This window comes from Pezoporus occidentalis, unplaced genomic scaffold, assembly GCF_034315485.1.
Source record: "Pezoporus occidentalis ecotype Australia unplaced genomic scaffold, CSIRO_AGI_Poc_V1 ctg286, whole genome shotgun sequence".
NCBI lineage: Eukaryota > Metazoa > Chordata > Aves > Psittaciformes > Psittacidae > Pezoporus > Pezoporus occidentalis.
The window spans coordinates 275,277-294,935 of record NW_026914785.1 but is presented as its reverse complement, the minus strand read 5'-3'; the positions used below and the strand labels follow the sequence as shown (position 1 = coordinate 294,935).

The window sequence follows — 19,659 nt, the reverse complement described above, 5'->3', positions numbered from 1 at the left end:
TGCGATTGACTGAAAGCCAGTGAAATGGATATGTGAGCAATATTCCAATTTAACTCCACAGAAGCCCACTAGTTAGTAAGTAGTTCAGGTCTTTTAGTGCCTGCTGTGTTACTGCCTATAGGGAAAACACTCTAAGTGCTTTCCCTTACAAAAAAAAGAAGTTTCCATGAAAAGAAGTTTCCATCTATCTTTTATAAGGCTGTCTTGTCGCATCTATTATATAGCATTATACAGCCAGCCAGAGGAGGTACTGGGGTGATTTCCATCATGTGTTTTATCAAGATGCCTTTTGTGAAGGGTAGAATGCATATATATATATATAGATATATGTAGACACATATATATAAACATATGTATGTATATGTATATACACGCATAAAAATGTAGGTCAGTTATCTGTGAAGATGTGCCTTATGCTGACCTATGGACTGTCAGATGTGGGGTGTTAGTGTCTACATATGTGAAATCCAAACATTCTGTCATCTGGCCAGCTTGGCACAAACAGGACGCAATTATCCTTATTCTGAGAATATCAGGTCATTTACTGGAACGGCTTTTAGAATTACTTTGTTCCAGTCCATGGCTGACCAGCTATTTGAGTAAATAGTAAAGAACAGGTTCTGGTTTTCAGTCTCCAAAGTATGCTGTTAATGTCACAGGAGGAAGAAAACGGCAAGGGAGATGCCGGAACAATGCTGGGAGTGGGGTTTAACCCCTAAGCCACCCAATATCCCTTTCCATTCAAAATTGCAAAGAGGAGAAGGGGATTGGAGGAGTAATAGGAGGGGTGATCCAGAGACTATCAATTTTATATAAGGAAGCATTTTTAAAGGTGCATGCATAAATTTTCTATGCTTGCATGTGCACAAATGCAAACTATCATCTATGTGCACAAAGAAGTGAGATGTCAAGTTTTCAGCTGAAAACAGACACTGTTTGTGACATTCTAGTCATCCAGAAAGCCAGTTTTCCCACTCCAGAACAAATTCAGTAGAATATTTTTGTTCAGCAGTAATACTCTTACGTACTTCAGAGAGAAGGGAATGTGTGCTTGTGTATAGATGTAGATATACACAAACGATTAGCAGGTAAGAGTGTGCAGTGTATTAGAGAACTACTTGACACATGCATCATTTGTCTACATTTCTGGGTTCATTACTCCAGCTCTCCCATCACCGTTCTGATGTCTAACACTTTGGCAGGAGTGATCCAGACAGTTACCTAGCTCCATGTTTTGTTTTGTTTTGAGTGAGCCTGGCATGAAGAAAAAAAAAAAAGAGGCTTCCTTATCTTCCTTGTAAATGTAATGCTTTCACTCCAAATGCTCTCATTTGATGTCCAATATAAGCACAATTAATTTCTGCATAGGCAGCATCTTATTTTATGTCCTTTGAGGATGAGGCATAAAGGTTCAAAATTCCTAGAAAGCAGAGAGTTCCCAGAGCATGAGTAGGGCACCTAGAAATGGGACACAAAAATTACACTAGGGACTTGAGAAATTCCTTAATGTCTTCAAGCCCAGTCTTACAGGTACTGAAATATTTAAATAACAAAAACAGGCTTTCACAGAGAGGGAATAAAAACTGATGTTCCAGTAAAAATCGAGGCTGGTACATTTATTTGACTGCTTTCATTTACTACTATTTCTGTCTTGGCTGAAAAATATCAAAGGAGGTAAAACTATCAGGAAAAGAACCCTGGTCCAGGCTGGGGGTGGGTGGGGAGAAACACTCCCCACAAGGTGCAGCAGTCTACAAAAAGCAAGCTGTTGATCCCTCTGTAAGGGAAAGGTGTTGCAGGGAAGAAAAGCAGGTCATTCTGCTGTCGAAACACCTGAGAGAGTCCCCTGACTGCTGAAGGGAGCAGCCTGGGCACGGACGAGTGGCTTGCTCATGAATGTGACCATGAAAGCCCTCAGCCGTGGAAATGACCATGCTGTCCTTGGCAACACTCAGTCAGTCCAGCTAACGGGAGCTGGTAAGGGCCAGCTGCTGGTATGCTGGTAGCTTGAATTTTAAACAAAGTCACCTGGGGGTTATCAGTTCCATGTGCACTCCAGGTAGATCCTGTGCAATCTGGCTGAAACACCTTCTCCCCATGGAGCGTGGGGAAAATCTTGCCACCAGCCTTGCTGGGGAAAAACATTCTCCTTTCCTCCGTGATGCCACCCACTGCTTTCGTGTCGCCTTACTGTCACAGAACTGCACCATGCAATCCTTGGTTTTAGCCCAGAATCTCAAATGCAAAAGCACATCTTTGTCCCTTTAACTTCGCTCTCAGATGTTATGACTGTTTTCTCCCCTCCTCTGGGACTGTGCACTCTGTTGCTGCTCTGGCTGCTGGGAGTGAGAGAGGAGAATTTCTCCTGCTGGCAAGCAACGGGCTAGCCAGGCTGGCGTGTTCCCAGAACACTGCTGCTTGCATACCAGCAGGCAGAGGAGCAGGTGAAATGGGACTGGTGACATCTGTACAGATGCATTTGACTGCTTGCCTGCTCTTACAAATCCGTTACCCTTAAAGCCTCCTTTTCTCTGACAAGATTTTTCTCTTTCTCTCTCAAATTATTTTTCCAAGGAGAAAAGGAAAAGACAGACAGAAATAGAAGGCAAGAGACAACAGCTTGAGGACCAGATACTTCAGCTGCAGCATTTCAAGGTAAGGGAATGATGCCAGAAATGATGGATTGACTAAATCTGTTCATTATTAGACATGCAGATCACACATCTGAAAGCTAGGAAGACCCCACTCCGACATGAAGCAGCTTTCATTGCCGGAGCCTATCTCTTGCAGTGATTGTGTCCTGCCTGCTTTTCATTCTGTGTGTTTCATGCATAGGAACATGTTGCAGAAAAGGCTTAGGAGCATGGAGTCGGAAGGGTGTGAGTGCAGGCAGCACGGCACTGCTGTTATTATTAAACACTGTTATTTATTATACATAATGGTAAGACATGAATCACTCTGGATTGGTTGTGCACTGCATAGCTTCAGTGAGCTCTTTCTGTCTGCAGAGCTGCATTGGATTTTTCTGGTGCCTGTCATTAGGTTTGTGTGCGTGTGTGTGTTGCAGAGAGGGTGCTAGTTAGCATGTGTGCCTGTGTGTGAAGCTTTAATTGTAGGATGAAGTTATTAGGTGTAAATGGCATAATAAAATGGGCATGCATTCAGATGCAGGGAGTGTGTTGATGCATATGTGCATGTCTACATGGAGAGGAGCCTTGATATTTGACAGGGTACTGAGCAGCCCCAGTCCCTGTTGGACTCCATGACAGCTGCAGAATACCATCGTTTGAAAGCCATCCTAGTTATTTCTATCATTCATCCTTCCTATCAGTAGCCGAGTTTGTCATTACATTTGTGTAGAGCAAAGAGAACAAAAATGTACATGTGATCTTTTTGTAACCAGTGTGCCTTTTTGGGTCAAATCTCATTAGTTTACTTCAGCAGGGGAGCCTGAGGAATTTTAGTGATTAACATATCTGAGAAAGATGATCAGGACTGGACAGTTTATTCTTGCAGCAAGTGAGCTGAGCTGTGCTTTTAAAATCAGACATTTAGGTTGGTTGTACAACAGTATGTATGCATATGTGAACAGTACACCTGTGAGGGGTGGTGGTGCACAGAATGTCTTCTCTGCCTACGCATGCACTTGAAGACCAGACTTCAAGTTATGCTACAGACAGAATGCTCCTGCCTCTCCAAGCCCCTGGCATCATGTTCTGTAAACTGTTTCTCATTTTCTGGTAAACATGATGCAGTTAACCCCAAGCAATCGATTACAGCCTACACAAATGCTCCATTTGGCTTCACCATAAATCTGTTGATGTCACACATTGTCTTCAGTGTTACCAGTGATGTGATTGCTTTTCTGTGGGCAGCAGGAGTTGCCATTTCCTTCAGGCTGCCATTGACTACAGGCAAGGGAGAATTTCTTCTGAGGACCGTAGGTTGATGCAGCAGGGCAGTAAGATGCCTTTCCAGTGCCTTCATGGTGCTTGCTTTTCTTCTCTTTGCTGCAAAGATGAGGACTTCCTTTATCATGTTAACTGTTTCCAAGCTAGCTGAATTATGCTTTTCCGTGAAATTCTTTAATCAGAGACTTTTGGAAAGCCAGTTATGGAAATTCTTTACTTCATTTGATTTATTTTTATATAAAAATGTTTAATATATTTAGCTGTTGCTAAACAAAATTCTGTCATCATCCACAAGCAAAAGGAAAACCTCTCAAGGTGGTACAATGGAGTTAGCCCCTCAGCTAGAATAAACTGATACTGACTTCAGCCCTGCTATGCTGATTGACACTAGCAGAGGTTCAGTCTTGCTGCATGGATTTTTTTCAGTGATATACACAAAAATTAACTATTTCCCTACATTATTTAGCTCACATCATGGAGCAAGAGCAAGAACCATCCAAGAAGCTGAGGGGACATCAGGGCACAGAAATTTAAAATGACATTCTCCACTAAAAGCACAGCAAGACTTAAGCTTCGTAATGCTGGGTACGAGAATGAGCATCAAGTATGACAGGAGCTTCTCTGCCTCTCCATTAAGTGCCATCACTTCTAATTAGAGGAGAAGTGTGTTGCTTTTACTGAGAGGTCACAATAACTGCTGCTCTAGGAGCTGCCTGTACCACCACACTGCACCACCATCAACAACTGTCTGCTGGAAGACCTGGTTGAGGTGATAGCACAGGTGTGTCTGAGATAGATTTCATCCTGACTGCTGCTAAGAACTTCCTAAACAGATGGAGGCCCTGGCCACCCCAAGAAAAAAAAAAAAAATTATATATAATTGAGGCACTGGCTGACTGTGTTTCCCTTTCTCTGTGGCGGCATACCAAGCAAACTGCATTTTCCTTTCATGCTTTGTTTAGTGTTCTGGTTGCTTAGTGGGGTGCTGACCAAAATGGTATTTGGCCCACCAGGCTGTTTTGTTCATTTAAAAAGCTATGTATCCCCCCTTATCTCCCCAAGGCTCTCCCTCACCTCACCCTGGATGCTCTGAGCCTCTGCAAGCCAGGGCCTCCAAGTCTGCTATGAAAAGAGTCCTGCAGTCTGATATGGCTCCTCAGTCTGACTGTCACAGTCTAAACCAGGTGCGTTTGTTTGCCTTCAGAAGTGCTAGGTGCAACATGGTTAATTTCCTGAATTACATGGATTTCACTAATTCTAAACTGATTCTGTGCAAGACAGAAATCCAGGTCAAAAAGATGAGGCTTACCCAAGAAGCCCATTACCTAAAATGCTGTGAGGTTATTGATGTCAATGTAGAGTGCAAGGCCTTCATAATAACTGGGTTAATACTGTGTCTGCTGTATCTGGGTTGATCCCACAAGTGGAGCAGCTTGAGTTCAACCAAAAACATTCATGACAGGGTTCAATAGGTTTGCTTCATTTTTGTGCAATGCCAGCGTAACTTTTATCTTTTAAAATCACTGTGTAAAATAGCATGTTTGGTTACCTAATAAAGATTCAGGAAGCTGCAGGGGTTTTGTTAATTTCAGACAATGGCATTCACATAGGAAAAATATCACATAGAAATAGTTTATTGCAAATGTTTGTGCTGGATTACCTACATTTTTCAAGTTGCTGCTGACGATTAGACCCATGGCAAAATAACTCTACTAGCAGTTATTCATTATTCCCTTGTTAAGTACCTGGAAATAAGGGAACAGTGGCCACTGCCCCATTGGATTAGACAAAACAACTCAGCGGTCACTGGAGTTAGTAAATGTCAGTATCGAATGTGAATGAGTCTTTGGCAGCACATTTGCAAAAGCTCCTGACAATGCCTCTGATGGTTTTAAGGCTGCAGACATCAAGACGAAAACATTGGTCAGATATTCATGGTCTGTGTGAGTTTATGAGTTAAACAAGTAAACCCCACCCCCAGGTGTGGAAGTGTGGAGTAGGAGAGGATCTAGAGCAGTCTAGACTCTAAAAGGTGAATTCTCTCATTGCCGACTGTGAAAGTGTCTTCTGTGAATCACTGAAAATTTGGGATGCTGGGGGGCACAGAGCAGCCAGGGTGGTACTTCTGGACTGTTGAGGCACTCCGTTGGAGACAGGAGGTATATTTATCTACATTACAATCAGATGCTTCATTGGAAAGTCCCTGGGTATTGGAAAATGTTTGAAACAACATTATTTGAGTATAACATTTTGAACATGTTCTTTTGCTCCAATAAGGGGCAATTTACGACACCTCCCCTTGCCTCCCTCCTACTTGGCCATATACCTACAAAACAGAACTTGCCACATCTATGGGAACTGGAGGTCTTACCAGCTTCTATATTTTGAAATCAGAGAAGCAGGCAATATTCACCTTACACAGGACAATGATTTTAGTTCCTCAGTTGCACTGGAAGTGTAATCTACAAGCAACAGTTGCTTTTAAGAGCTTGTTCAGCTAGGCAGCAGTTGAGTGGGCCTGTTTTAATGGAGTTGTTTGCTATTTCAAATAAATTCTGGGGTAGAAGTATTTCTTCTGAGATTTGGCTGCCTCTGTATTTAATTGAAGAGAATTTCTGTAATTGTTTACTGTAGCTCTGTTTACTGGCGGCTGGTAATAAAATAAACAGCACAAAACCTCCTAACTAAATGAAAAATTGCTTCTCTGCTGTTACTTTATCTATTATAATAAATCTATTTACCACAATTATTTTATTGCTGTGTGGTATAAATATTAGGGACCTATTTCTGTTAACATCTGCTTCTAGAAGACTGTAATTCATGAACACTTAATCTGAACACAGAAAGGAAAGCTTTTTTATGTTATAGAGATTTCGTTAGAGTATGGCTTTAGCAGAAGCTATTTTATTATACTTATATATAATATTAAGTATATAATAAATATATTAAGCATATAATAAATAGTATGGATATAATAAATATATTAAGTATATTATATACTCAAAATTATATGTCATTTTAGTTATCTTATTCCACAGTTACATTGCTGTCATTAATTTTAGTTTTAAAATCTAGTCTTAAAATCAGAGAACATAAATATATCTATCCATCTATCTACAGTGTTGAAAAACAGACATAACTTTTGCTAATGAAAGAATCTTGTTACTTCATGTTTTATCCTTCTATGACTTTCAAGTAAATCAACTCTTAAACCAAATGGCAACTCAGTCAAGCACAAAAAAAAATGTGATCTGATGGACAGTCTCCATTCTCTACAGGGTCAGCGCAAAAGCCCTCAAAACCTGTTCTTCTTACTCATAGAATCATAGAATATCACGTTGGAAGGGACCTCAAGGATCATCTGGTCCAACCTTTCAAGGCAAAGCATGACCTATACAGGATGTCCCAACACCCTGTCCGGACGAATCTTAGAAGTGTTTCGGTGCTGGGGAACCCACCACTCCCCTGGGGAGATTTTTCCAATGGCTGAATCTTCTCATTGGCAAAAGTTTTCCTCTTGTGTCCGATGGGAAACTCCCTGGGAGTAACTTGTACCCATTACATCGTTGCATGTACATCTTTTCCATGTGACTTCTTGTACAAAGGGAGCCTCCACTTTCTCTGTAGCCACCCGGTAAACAGTGGAACATGGTCACAAGGTCTCACCTGAGACTTCTGAAGGCTTGACAAACCCAGTTCCCTCAGCCTTTCCTCTTATGACAGGATTCCCAGTCCTTTGATCATCCTTGTGGCCCTTCTCTGGACCCTCTCCAGCCTGTGCACATCTTTTTGTATAGCAGGAACCAAACTGGACACAGTAATCCAGGTGTGCCCTGACAAGCACTGAGCTAAGTGCAATAATGTCTTCTTTATCTGTGCAGGTGATGCCCTTGTTGACGGAACCCAGCATCCTGTTGGTTTTCTTTGCCACAGCTGCACACTGTTCACTCATATTGAGCTTCTGGTCCACCAAGACCCCCAGGTCCTTGCACTTGTCCTTGTTGATCTTCATAAGCTTTTTTCTTTAGCCCACTCTTCCAGCCCATTCAGGTCTTCCTGCAAGGTGGCTTTCCCTTCTGAAGCATCCATTTCCCCAGTTTGGTATCATCAGCAAACTTGGTCAGGGCACACTTGGTCCCATCTTCCAAATAATTTATTAAAATATTGAGTGGCATTGAGCCCAAAATCTATCCCTGGGGAACCCCGGTAGTGACAGGTCACCAGCTGGAAAAAGGAGTTAAATTTACCACCATCCCCTCAGTGCAACCTATCAGCCAGCTCCCCATCCACCACACAGACTGCTTGTGTGGAGCATAATGTGTCAGTTCCTCCAGGAGGAGGCTGTGGGAAATCACATCAATGGTCTTGGAGAAATCCGGGTAGACAATGTCCACCCCTTACCCCACATCATAGAAGGCTATCAGATTTGTCAAGCATGATTTGCCACTGGTGAATCTGTGCTGGCTTTTCCCGATAACTTGCTTCATTTGACTTGTGATAACTCCCAGGAGGATCCATTCCATAACCTTCCAGAGAACTGAAGTGAGACTAATGGTTCTGTAATTTCCTCGATCCTTCTTTAATCCCTTCTTGTAGGTGGGGTGACATCCTTCTTCCAGTCTTCTGGGACATCTTCCGTTTCCTCCTATAGAGGGCCCACATTTTCCTCAGTCTTCCTTTATCACCAACATATCTACAGAAGTTTTTCTTGTTGCCCTTGACATGCCCTGATTTAACTCTGCCAGGGCTTTAGCTTTCCTAACCTCATCCCTGGCTGCTCAGACAATTTCTCTGTATTCCTCCCAGGCTACCAGTTCCTGCTTCAACGCTCCATAGGCTTCCTTTTTGTATCTTGAGTTTGTCCAAAAGTTCCTTGTTTGTGCATGCAGGCCTCCTGGCATTTTGCCTGACTTCCTCTTTATTAGGACACATTGTTTCTGAGTTTGGAGGAGGTCATCCTTGAATAGTAACCAACGTTACTGGGCCCCTCTTCCCTCCAGGGCTTTGTCCCATGGCACTCTTATCAAGAAGACCCCTGAAGAAGCCAAAGTCCACTCTCCTGAAGTCCAGGGCAGCGAGCTTGCTGTGCACCCTCCTCACTGCCCTGAGGATCTTGAACTTCATGGTCACTGGAGCCAAGGCTGCCCTTGAGGTCCACATTACCCAGCAGCCCTTCCTTGTTGGTGGGAATGAGGTCCGGTGTAGCCCTTGTCTTTGTTGGCTCCTCTGTCGCTTGCAGAGAGGGGTTACGAACCTCCTGGATTGCCTGTGCCCTGCTGTGCTGCCCCTTGAACAAATGCCGGGCTGGTTGAATTCCCACATGAGGACTGGAGCTTCTGAAAATGAGGCTGACCCTGTCTCTCTGTAGAGGGCCTCATCCACAATTCTGGGGCATTGAGCTAATTTTAAGAGAAATTTCAATTTCCAGAAAATAGAGGACCCTTTTTTGTCCAGGTCTGTACATCAGCCTCTTTGGGCAAATGCCTACCTTAATCTGGGAAGCTCACCTCCTGCCAGGATTTAAGCTGAAAATGGAGAGGCTCTCTGCCTCTCTCCTAACCTGTTTTGCAATCTAGAAGAGAAATCCAGATTCAGTAGGCCAGAAAGGGAATGAGAGAGGAATAGGACTGCACAGCCTAAGGATTTAGGGCACTTGTTCTTTCTGAATTGCTTACAGAGTATGAAACAGTATATTCATGCTGAATATACTGTAATTATTCCAGTATAATTACTCTGAGAATTACTGTACTCATGAAAAAGGTATTATTGTGTGAGCTGTAGCTCAAACTGGGGCAGAGTTGCCCTGGTATGACCGTGTAAGTAAGCATCCCCATACAACCTCGGCTTCCTTGAAATCAAAATTGGCACTCATGTTTGAATCGGTAGCAAGGTACTGCAAGTAGGTAACTGCCACTTCAGCAGTTTTCATTTAGCCATATTGTATCAATGTACCCTGAGGATGTTTACAGTTGGCTTCAACCCCAGCCTCTCTTAATGACCTGATATGTTCTCAAAAATTAATTCACATTACCTGAGTCTAGCTTTTTAAAATAATGGATACAAGAAGTTTAAAGACCAGAAAAGAAAGGAATCTCTGAAAAACAAGTTTTCTTTTTGCCTCTTTTAACTGATATGTGTATGTGAGAGAGAGTGATAAACTGAAGCCGAGGACAGACAATGTAGAAAGGAAATTATTCTTTCAGAAGATAGTAGTAAAAGCAACTGTGGCTGATAGTAATGGTGATAACTTGCGAAGCCTGTTTGTTTTGCATGGAGAGGTTTGCCAGTTTTCGAAATGTCAGATATTTAACTATTCTATAACCAGTTATTTCCCTCCCTCACCCCCTCAAAAGCATGATTTGCTTTCCTTGAAAACATGGAGTGAGTACTCATAGGAAAAAGCAAAACATACCTGATTTTCTGGCTCCAGGAGGTGAAAGTGTGATCAAACTCTTTTCATGTGTGTATCTACAAAAGATGGTCCTACTCAGTTTTTCAGTCCAACCTCATGAAGGCCAGAAACTTCAGCTAGCTTGAAGCTATTTCTTACTCCAGATCCAAAATTCCCTGGGAAACAGAGATGTTCTCACAGACTCATGAAGTAATTTATGTGTGAGGGAACCCTGGAGACCTCCTTGTGCCCCCACCAACAGGAGCACATTTCTCCCATGCTCACCCTCATCCCATTATATTTAGACTCTTGCCAAGGATGGAGATTCCACGCAACCCCTGGGAAACTTACTTTCAGGCCAGGCCACCATCCTGAGGACCACGTGTGAGCTCATTGCAACATCCACTTTTGCAAGCTGTGTCGCCACACTGCCGGTGTGTGCCAACTCGGAGAGCCCAGACCCCTCATCCCTCCCCTTGCCCCTGTTGTATACAACTGCTGGTGGCAGTTGTCTGTTGTTTATTCTCATTATGATGCTTAATCTTGCCACAAGCAAAATGCCAAATAATTGAATAAAACCATCATTATCATCCTGCCATCAAGATGTCTGAAGTCTTAAATAGACTTCCTAAAGAGAGATACTGGAAAATAAACCCCAACTCTCCAGCTTAGGTATCACTGTGACTCTTTTTGCCTGTTACTTCAAGCAGAACTTTCTGGTAGTCATATGTGTAGAAAATATATGTAGAAAACAGCTGTGTTTGGGTTATGTTTCATGTTATTGTTGGTGTTTTTTTCTCAGTGTCATCTCAAGTCTTTAATGAATATTAGAAACTCTTACCCTGTATCTGGCCATGTTGATGATCCCCTTCCGTGGAACTAGTCTGTGCAGACCAGGGCTCTGTAGCTGATGAATGATCTCAGCAAGAAAGACACAAACTTTGTGTCTTCTCCTGTAGTGTCTCAACAATGTCTTTTGCTGTAGTAGGCTTCTTTGCAGGTAAAAGAGCTTGGGTTTTATTTCTTCTTCTTCATCTTTGTATGGAAACAACTGTCTACTTGGTTTACAAAGTTAAATAAAATACGGGACCTGAACAATTTAAAAGCAATGCACACAAAATACTTACATGGGTGATCTTGCTAATGGATGGGAAGTTTAACCTGAGGACATAAACCAATTGGTGCTTTTTTCACCCAGACTGTTCCTAATTGGGTCTCTATCTGTACAGCTGCATTTTGCCGTGGGCATGACTTCCCCATGCATCTGCAACACCAGCTGCACCCTTGCATTCCCTTTCCTTTTTTACAGGGGGACCCAGCTGAGATCTAATCCTTCCTAAAGGGAAGCCATACCAGCCATCTCAGCCATCTCAGCCATCTCAGCCATCTCAGACTCACCTTACCCATTTCTGCAGTCACATTGCTCTATTTAATGTGTTCCTGTTGGCTCTGTTGCTGTGCTGAATATGTGCTTTGAGAAAGAGCAGTGAATGAGTAAATATTTAGGGGATCTGCAGGGCTGTCAAATGTACCAGCTACAGAAAACAAACAAGTGGGAAAGATTATCTCTGCAAAGTCATTTGGCCACTATGATTCCAGGTGGTGCTTATCATAGTGGCCAGAATTTATTTTTATCTAATTGTTTACTTACTTCATCTACTATTCATTTACCCATCTCCCCACATGCACCTCCCCTTGCATCCCCAGCCTGGTGGCTCACTGATGCTCTAGCAAACCTCTGTCACCCCAGGAACTACAAGGAAAAATGAGACAGGCTTCTTGGGGACTGGCAGAACACTATGTCCTTGAATAAGCAGATTGCCTTGGAGGCAGCAGGAACTTTTGAGCAGCTCTGAAACAAGATCTGAGGACCAGTGATCGTGAATTTGAGGGTCCACTGCAGTAAGGTTTATGAAAACAGGAAAACACAGGCAAGTGACACGGTATCCTGTACCTGTGTGGCTGAGAAGAAACTTTGGAAGAGGTTAAGCTGTGAGTCTCCAATGGCTGATCACAAAAGGCTGTCAATTACAGTAAGTGGGTCTTAACAGGCTTGAAAAGTGTTAGTTAATGTCTTTAATCTTTTATGTGATGAATACCTACCAACTGACTGCTGAAAACATTTGTGACCTTAGTCACAAATGTATGCTTCTAAAGGTATGCTTCCCTATGTATGCTTCTTTAAAAAAAATTAAGACTTCACTTCCTTAAGATGTTTCTAAGAAATCTTTTGTTCATTTCTGGAATAATAGCAACAAATCTGACACTTTATAGGATAATATTTAATCTGCTTTATAAACATGCTGTTTGTTCTTGGGTTTGGTTAGCTCCACCAGCTAAAGTACTTCTTTTTGATGCGTTATGTTAGCTATGACGTTGTGACTACAATCAAGCTGCAAGTTTTTCAGCATGACTTAATTCCCTGATCTAGGCAATGCTTGGATCATATCAGTGTATCATGCAGTCACACTCCTTAAGCGAGAGCAACTTTCTTAGATGACAGGAAAGGCAAAAGAAACTTTTTCTGCTATGCAAAACTAGATCATAACAGTGAGCTGGAAATGGCTCCTTATTCTGTTCCAGACCCAGTCATGCCATACAAGGCCACATCCTTCTTGTGGCAGGGCAGAGTAAAATCTCTTGTGTTTTGTGAGAACCATCCCTCTCCTCTGCTTTGCAGGCAGACTCTCTTGCACTGAAACCACACATAGGAACACTCTGCATCAGTCTATGCAGAGAGTCAGACTACTGGAAATTTTAATACTGCAGCATCACTGAGGAACACATTTTGAGGAGATACTTATTTTAAGATGGATCTAGCTGTCATACCGCTTATGTCTACAGCCCGTTCTCTTCATTTACATCTTTATTCATGAATGGTTGAGGCCATCTAACATTAACATGTTTGCTCAAACAACTTTTTTTTTTTTTTTTTCATTTTTTGGAAGGCTAGGGAAGGCCTCCTGGCAAAGGAACAAGTGTTTCTATATCTCGGTGCATGTCCCAGGAACCTCTTTGCAAATGCTGGCAACTCTGCTGCACACCAGCAGGCCAGACCAAGACCTGCTGGGCAACCTACACTAGCTGGGTTAGGGCCAGATGGATAGCAAGGGCAAGCAGGAGATGCAGCGTTTGGGGTGGCCATGAGGGCGGGTTAGAAAGGAAAAGGAGAAATCCCAGCAGAGTTTTTGTATGGTCATTCTTGCACTTCTGTTCCTTGCAAACTCTGTTTTATTGATGCAGGCAGATGCTTGGGAATGCACAGGCAGAGCAGACCCTAATGCTCCAGAAAGCATTCCCTCTCATAGCTGACCTGCTGGCTGACAAAGCTGCAGTCCCTGGGCAGGGGGCTCCAGGTAGATGCAGAGCAGCACAGCAGGGCTCGTTGCCTCCAGAGTTCCAGATCAGCCTGGAAAACAGCATTTTGTACTAAGGGAGCTTTCTGAAATGCAAATAGCAAATCTGAAATGTATGAAATGCCACCAGTTATGCTAACATCATCCTAGTGAGACAGTTCAGGGATAACATCTGACTCTCACACTGCCAGGTGAAGGAAGAGGTTTATTGCACTCTTTTAGTAGGGCATGGGCTGATTGTATGTTGATTTGACAATATGAGGAACCAGCCTCCTCAATTCAACTTTTCTCCAGGACAGAAATACTTTATGCATGTAAGGAGGAATTAATTTCATAATAAGAAATAATTTCATAATAATAAATAATTTCAGTTCTAAATTTTTAATATCTAGTGATCTTCAAGCATCAGAACCCAAAGACTTTTCACAAAACTTCAGTTTGGCAGATTTCACTAGAAGTGTCTTCAATGTAGCACTTCTGATTCCAGTAGAATTACACCAGGGATCATTATTTATCACTTTTCATGGCACACAAGAGCATCATAACCCTGAACAGGGCACATCCAGTAGTGTTTCTCAAGAGCAGGCACATTTCACTGGAGAGGCTGGCTCTCTTGGGAGAACTTTTGACCTTCATTTCTCCTCAGGATTATCAGCTTCCTTGAAAATTACTCAGGAGCCAGAGGAATGTTCCACTTTACCAAGCACTGCTCTCAAGGAGAGATAGTAATGATTGCTTCTCTAAACACATGTAAACACAAAAAAACCCCAAAACTCAACCAAACCCTGCTTGAAGAAACTACCTGAAAAGATAGCAGCACAGCAGCAACTGACTTTTATACTGCCATGGAGTCAAATGGCAAGTCTGGCAAATGAGTCTTAACCTGTGCCACACTACATGTGGGACTGGAAATGTGTTGTTCTTTGTGAGCAATGTTTATGGAAGTAGGTCTGAAGTCAGCAAGAATGATGGTTAGAATTAATCACCTTCCACAAGCAGGGTGTCCAGAGGTGGCATGTAATGGGCATAATGGCATATAAAAATGCTGCTAAAAATATTCACTTGTTATAATAGAATGTGTCCCCCAGTACTTAAACTTTTGATGCAATATTAAAATAAAACACAGCATTGGAAGTAAAAATTTTCTTTGCAATGCAGTATTAATTCTGCTATGTGCTTTTGAGGGGCTATGCATTGTTTCCTTCCCAGCATTAAATGTAAACAACTTAAAGCCCTTGGGCTTTACTGTCCTGAGGCTTGAAACTGGAATAAATAGAATAAAAGGGAGCTGTGTAACAGATTTATGGCCATCACAGTCTCTACTGCATTCAAACATTTGGCATGATTTCTTCCTGTCCTATCCAACATCTGTTTACTTATTTCTGTCCTTGCCATGATCTGTTCACAGAACCATAACCTGTTTTTTTCCCCTTTTTGCATGGTTCAGAACTCACTTTGCTTTCCCTACACTTCAACAAAATAAATATGGAGCCACAGATATTTCTGCAATCTCACTTATGTGCAAGGAAACCAAATCACCTGAGAGCAGTGGTGACTTAAAGCATCGCAAGCTGGTGCCCCTTCCACTTCAGCAACAGAGAGCCTTTTTAATGACAAGATCTAATTTCTGCTGAAGGATATAGCCCTGAAGAAAATGTACTCTTGCAGTAAATGAAGGCATACTTATACCAAAATGTACTTAGCATAGCTGCTATTGTACCAGTGAAGTGGTGCCTTCTGAAAGTACAGCATATTCACATTCCAGTATTGGAATGAGCTTTAAAGATACATGTATTTTTACAATAGCCACTCTTGGAACCCTCTGTCATTCTGACAATATCTAATCATAGAGCACAACTCTGGAGCATAAAGAAGCTTTGAGATGCCATAGAGAGTTAAAGCTTGTAACAGACAATGAAGGAAGAGCAATGCTGAAATACTAGTTCATGGCCATTTTATTTGCAGAATGTAGCAAATACACAGCATTGTTAAGCAGGAATAACTCATACAGCTAGTTATTTTGGGGCTAGCAAGCATTCTCCTTTTAGCAGATTTGAGAAACACCTATTCTTCCTGGGGTAAGATTTTGCAAGATTTTTTCAGGAAGCACAACCCAGGTTTCATAGCTGTGGAGGACAGATGGCAGCGAAGGGTCTTTGTTTCCAAGCCACATCTGGCTCTGGTTTGCATCTGGCTGGACTGCCTTGATGCTGACTGCCTCAGCTGGACTGTCTCCTACCCAGGAGCTGTGACCAAGCACCCAGTGCAGATTTACCACAACTTCCCTATGGCACCCTACCCACCTTCAGTCTCATCATGTGTGCCAAAGCCTTCCTCCTGTTTCTGATGCAAATGCCCTGGGAAAGCTTGGCTCAAAGCAGACGAGGGATTATTGCACCCCCACACTCTGCCCCAGCACTATGCCAGTCATCTGGCAGGAGAGCAGATGTTTTCTGGACAGCAAAATGTTTGCATGCAGTCCCCTGATACGTGCCTGCCCATTTGCCTATTGTATTTGCAGTGGGTATATAAATATATGTAACTGTGACAGATTGGCAAATAGATCCACCAAATTTTAAGAAATGCTTCTTATAAATCCATTTCTCAGAGTCTTCTTGTCTGGATTCCTCGGTCTACTATTTAATGAATGCCTTAATTTTCATCTTAAAAAGGAGAGACAGAAACTTCAAAGCTACCAACTTTCCTGTTTTAGATAAAATATGCTGACATTTCACCCAAGAGGGAGGATTTTTAGTAGATCATAGCATTCTTGTCTCTAAATATGACTTCTAAAAAATCCCATTGATGCTTTCCAGTTTCAACTTCATGCTATTAATAGGCCAAAAAAGAGGCTTCTGGGAGAAGGAAATCATGTGATTTTGTAGCTTAAATATTTCACAAAAACAAAGAACAGAATAAAAGCTGCATAACATACCTTATTTTTGGTGTGCAGCAGTTGTCCTGAAGGCACTGTCTTCTCTCTGTCTGAGCATCAGCATGCAGATTCTATAAAAGCACATAACAAAAAGCCAGGATTTTATCTGTCCTCTGTAGCAAATGAGAAGTGACTGTCAACTGAACATCTTCAGTGCTGTCCAAGCAGCACTTTGTTAGGACTGTTGAAGCCATATTTAGAACAGGTTTAAAACAGAGAATGCTGCCTTCATTTTTAGCATTTGGTCTTTAGAAACTTGGGGGGGGGATACTCCAACTCAGTATCTCTCATGGTTTCAGATTCAGACCACAGCTGAGGATGACACATGTAGCAACATAGTTCCACACTCAACAGGCCACTTTTTTTTTTTTTTTTAAGAAAAGACAGCAATTTTCTAAAAAGCACTCAGCTTTCACAGCTCTTTTCACTGGATCTAGACCAGCAGATACCTACTGGGTTGTGCTACTGAAACCTCTTAAATAACAAAGCACAGGTTGTTTAATGCTTAGCACCCCAGGACCTGTAAATCCATCTCTGACTATCACACTTTGTTTCTTGGTACATGTGATGACTTGTGCATCCCCTGCAGAGGGGACATATCTACAGCACACTGGGCTGGAATGAGCTGATGAAACTTCTGGGTTTCATGTCTCTGATTCCAGTAATCAGATGGGTTGAACAGGAAGAGCAGAGGTCCCACAGAGAAATATCACTACCAGCCCACAAAATGGGGCAGGAACCACTACTAGATGGTAGTGTCTGCAAAGGGAGCAGTAAACTGCAGAAACCGTGAACAGAGATAGTCATCCCCAGTGTTCCATGAGCTAGCATCTTGGAGGCCATGAGCTGAGTTCAGCTGAGTAAAGTACATGTCCAGCATCAGTGGGTCCGACTGTTGAACGTGACTGCATTGTATAAGAGTACAAGGCAGCTTCTATCCTGCAGAAGTTCCTAATTCGTATAGAAACAACTTAATATCCACCTGGAATTCCTCTGGTGTACAGCACAGTTAAAGTTAATGAAAGGTGGAGTCATATATAGTCTAATTTGCTTATGTGTTTTGTTTTGCTTTCTGTCTGCTGCCTCATTAAAGTCTAATTGCCTAATGTCAAATAGGCCATGGAGTGACAAGAATAGATTTTGTATAGATACTATGCCTATATATATACACTCAAAAACTAACTAAGTTTAGACAAGTCAGACTTGTCTGTCATGTCAAAAATCTTTCTATTTTGGGCTGGGTTTGAAGGCTGCTTTTGGTGATGGATGTTTTTCCCTTATACATAGTTTGCCCAAGTCAGGTTCCATTCCAGCAATGAACATGGCATTAAAAAGACTGATACTGCACATTTAGGCAGCCTCTGAAATCCAGTCTCTTTGAACTGATGGTTTCCTTATTAGCTCTTTTTTTCCTGGAGAGGATACAAGCTCTCACAGATGGCTTCTGAAACTAGCATTTCTGATTGCTTTGCAAATTCAAAACCAAGGTGCCACTTTTCTGGTCTGTGCAAGGGGCTATTTTGATCAGTCCCTTGGCTGACTGGTTTTTTACACCAGCTCCATTTCCTCCTTGCCAAGGGGCAGAGTCTTACGTGGCTTTGGGCTCCTGATCTTCCTTTTGATGGGTGCTTGTCCTGTCTGCCAACTGATCTGCCACATCTCTGCAGCAGGATTTGGGCCAAACAGGCTGATGTGCTATTAAAAGGTTTGCTTGCAATCAGTGTATCTCCACTGCAGATGGATTAGGCAGTGATCAGGTGAGGTCATAGACATGTTTTTGGTGTAGAAAGCATAGCAAAATTCACAGGAATAATTATATTGTGTAGGCTATTGCTGCATTCTGTGACAGTGTTGCTGTACCCTGGGATACCCATGTTTTCTGGAAGGGGTTTGTTCATTAGTTCCAATTTGTGTCTGGCTAGGAGGTGATGGGTATGGTTATGTGAATGCGTATTTGTGTCTGTCTGTCTGTCTGCCTGTAAATATATGGTGACACATCTGTAGTATAAATCAAAAAATAACATCTTTGATGAATTTAATACCAGACTGATTTTATCCTTAATGAAACACATTACATTTAGAGCACGCTGCTCTTTTGTTTTTGAAGCTGTACTCCTTCCAGCACATGCCTTATCATGCACAAGAGATACACACTTTTGTTCAGAGATTTCAGTTCCTACAGGACTGGCTTATTTTTGTGATTTAAACTATTGTTTTTAGTAGGAGCTACAAATAACTTCGTATTGAGACACTGATGGTAAATAAAATGTATACTGTAAAACATCAGGATAAACAGCTGATAGATCGGCTGAAACTGACTGTCTAAAGTAGCGATCAGAAATCCAGTAGGGACAACCTAATATTCAGAACCAGAGGCCACTCCTTCTCAATCTTCAGATGGTTTTTGTTCAGCCTGTTCCTAAGATTCTGGGGTTTTTACCTTACAGTCAAAAGCTCTTCGGGAAAAATGGCTGCTACAGGGAGTTCCTGCTGGCTCTGCAGAAGAGGAAGAAGCCAGAAGGAGGCAGTCAGAAGAGGATGAGCTGAAGGTGAAAAAGCTGGAAGAAAACATATACAGGTAGGGACAATTTTCCTTTGCTTTATGTCAGAGCAGTCATTTCCATTAATGTTAGAGACCTTCCAGGTCCCCATCTCTGTCAGTAGCTGACAGCAGTTGCCCATGGGAAAGTGTAAGGAGGTAGGCACACATACAGCCAAATGTGCCCAGGATTTGTTTCCAAATGTCCACTAAGTGCAAGATAGAGCCTTCATGGTATCTTTGGGTTTAATGGACTTCTATGGATTTCTCTCACAAGGGAGCTAGAAGAGGGCTGAGTTCCCTCTTCAGATGCACATGTATGATTTGATCAACGCTAGAGAGATTCTCCATTGCTTTACACCTCCTACAGCCAAACAGAGTTCAAACAGGGGTGTCACTCTTTGGCACTTCTCACTGGTTCAAATGAATTTCTGAAATGTAAGAGCAGATGCCACCGACAGATCAAATATCTGCTGTTTTATGAAGAAATGTTTGGGTATTAGAATTATTTGCTTTTATCAGTTTCC

At 42.2% G+C, this 19,659-nt stretch overlaps 1 protein-coding gene across 5 annotated transcripts in view; it reads left to right on the top strand.

The window, feature by feature from the left end:
- Positions 1 to 19,659, top strand: part of PALM2AKAP2 (PALM2 and AKAP2 fusion) — a 265,897-nt gene that overhangs the window by 41,014 nt on the left and 205,224 nt on the right. For all 5 annotated transcript variants that reach the window (XM_062625996.1, XM_062625997.1, XM_062626000.1 and 2 more), the window contains exons 2-3: positions 2,575 to 2,655; positions 19,041 to 19,171. In XM_062625996.1, the coding sequence (XP_062481980.1) occupies positions 2,575 to 2,655; positions 19,041 to 19,171 (212 nt within the window). The remainder of the gene's footprint in view (positions 1 to 2,574; positions 2,656 to 19,040; positions 19,172 to 19,659) is intronic.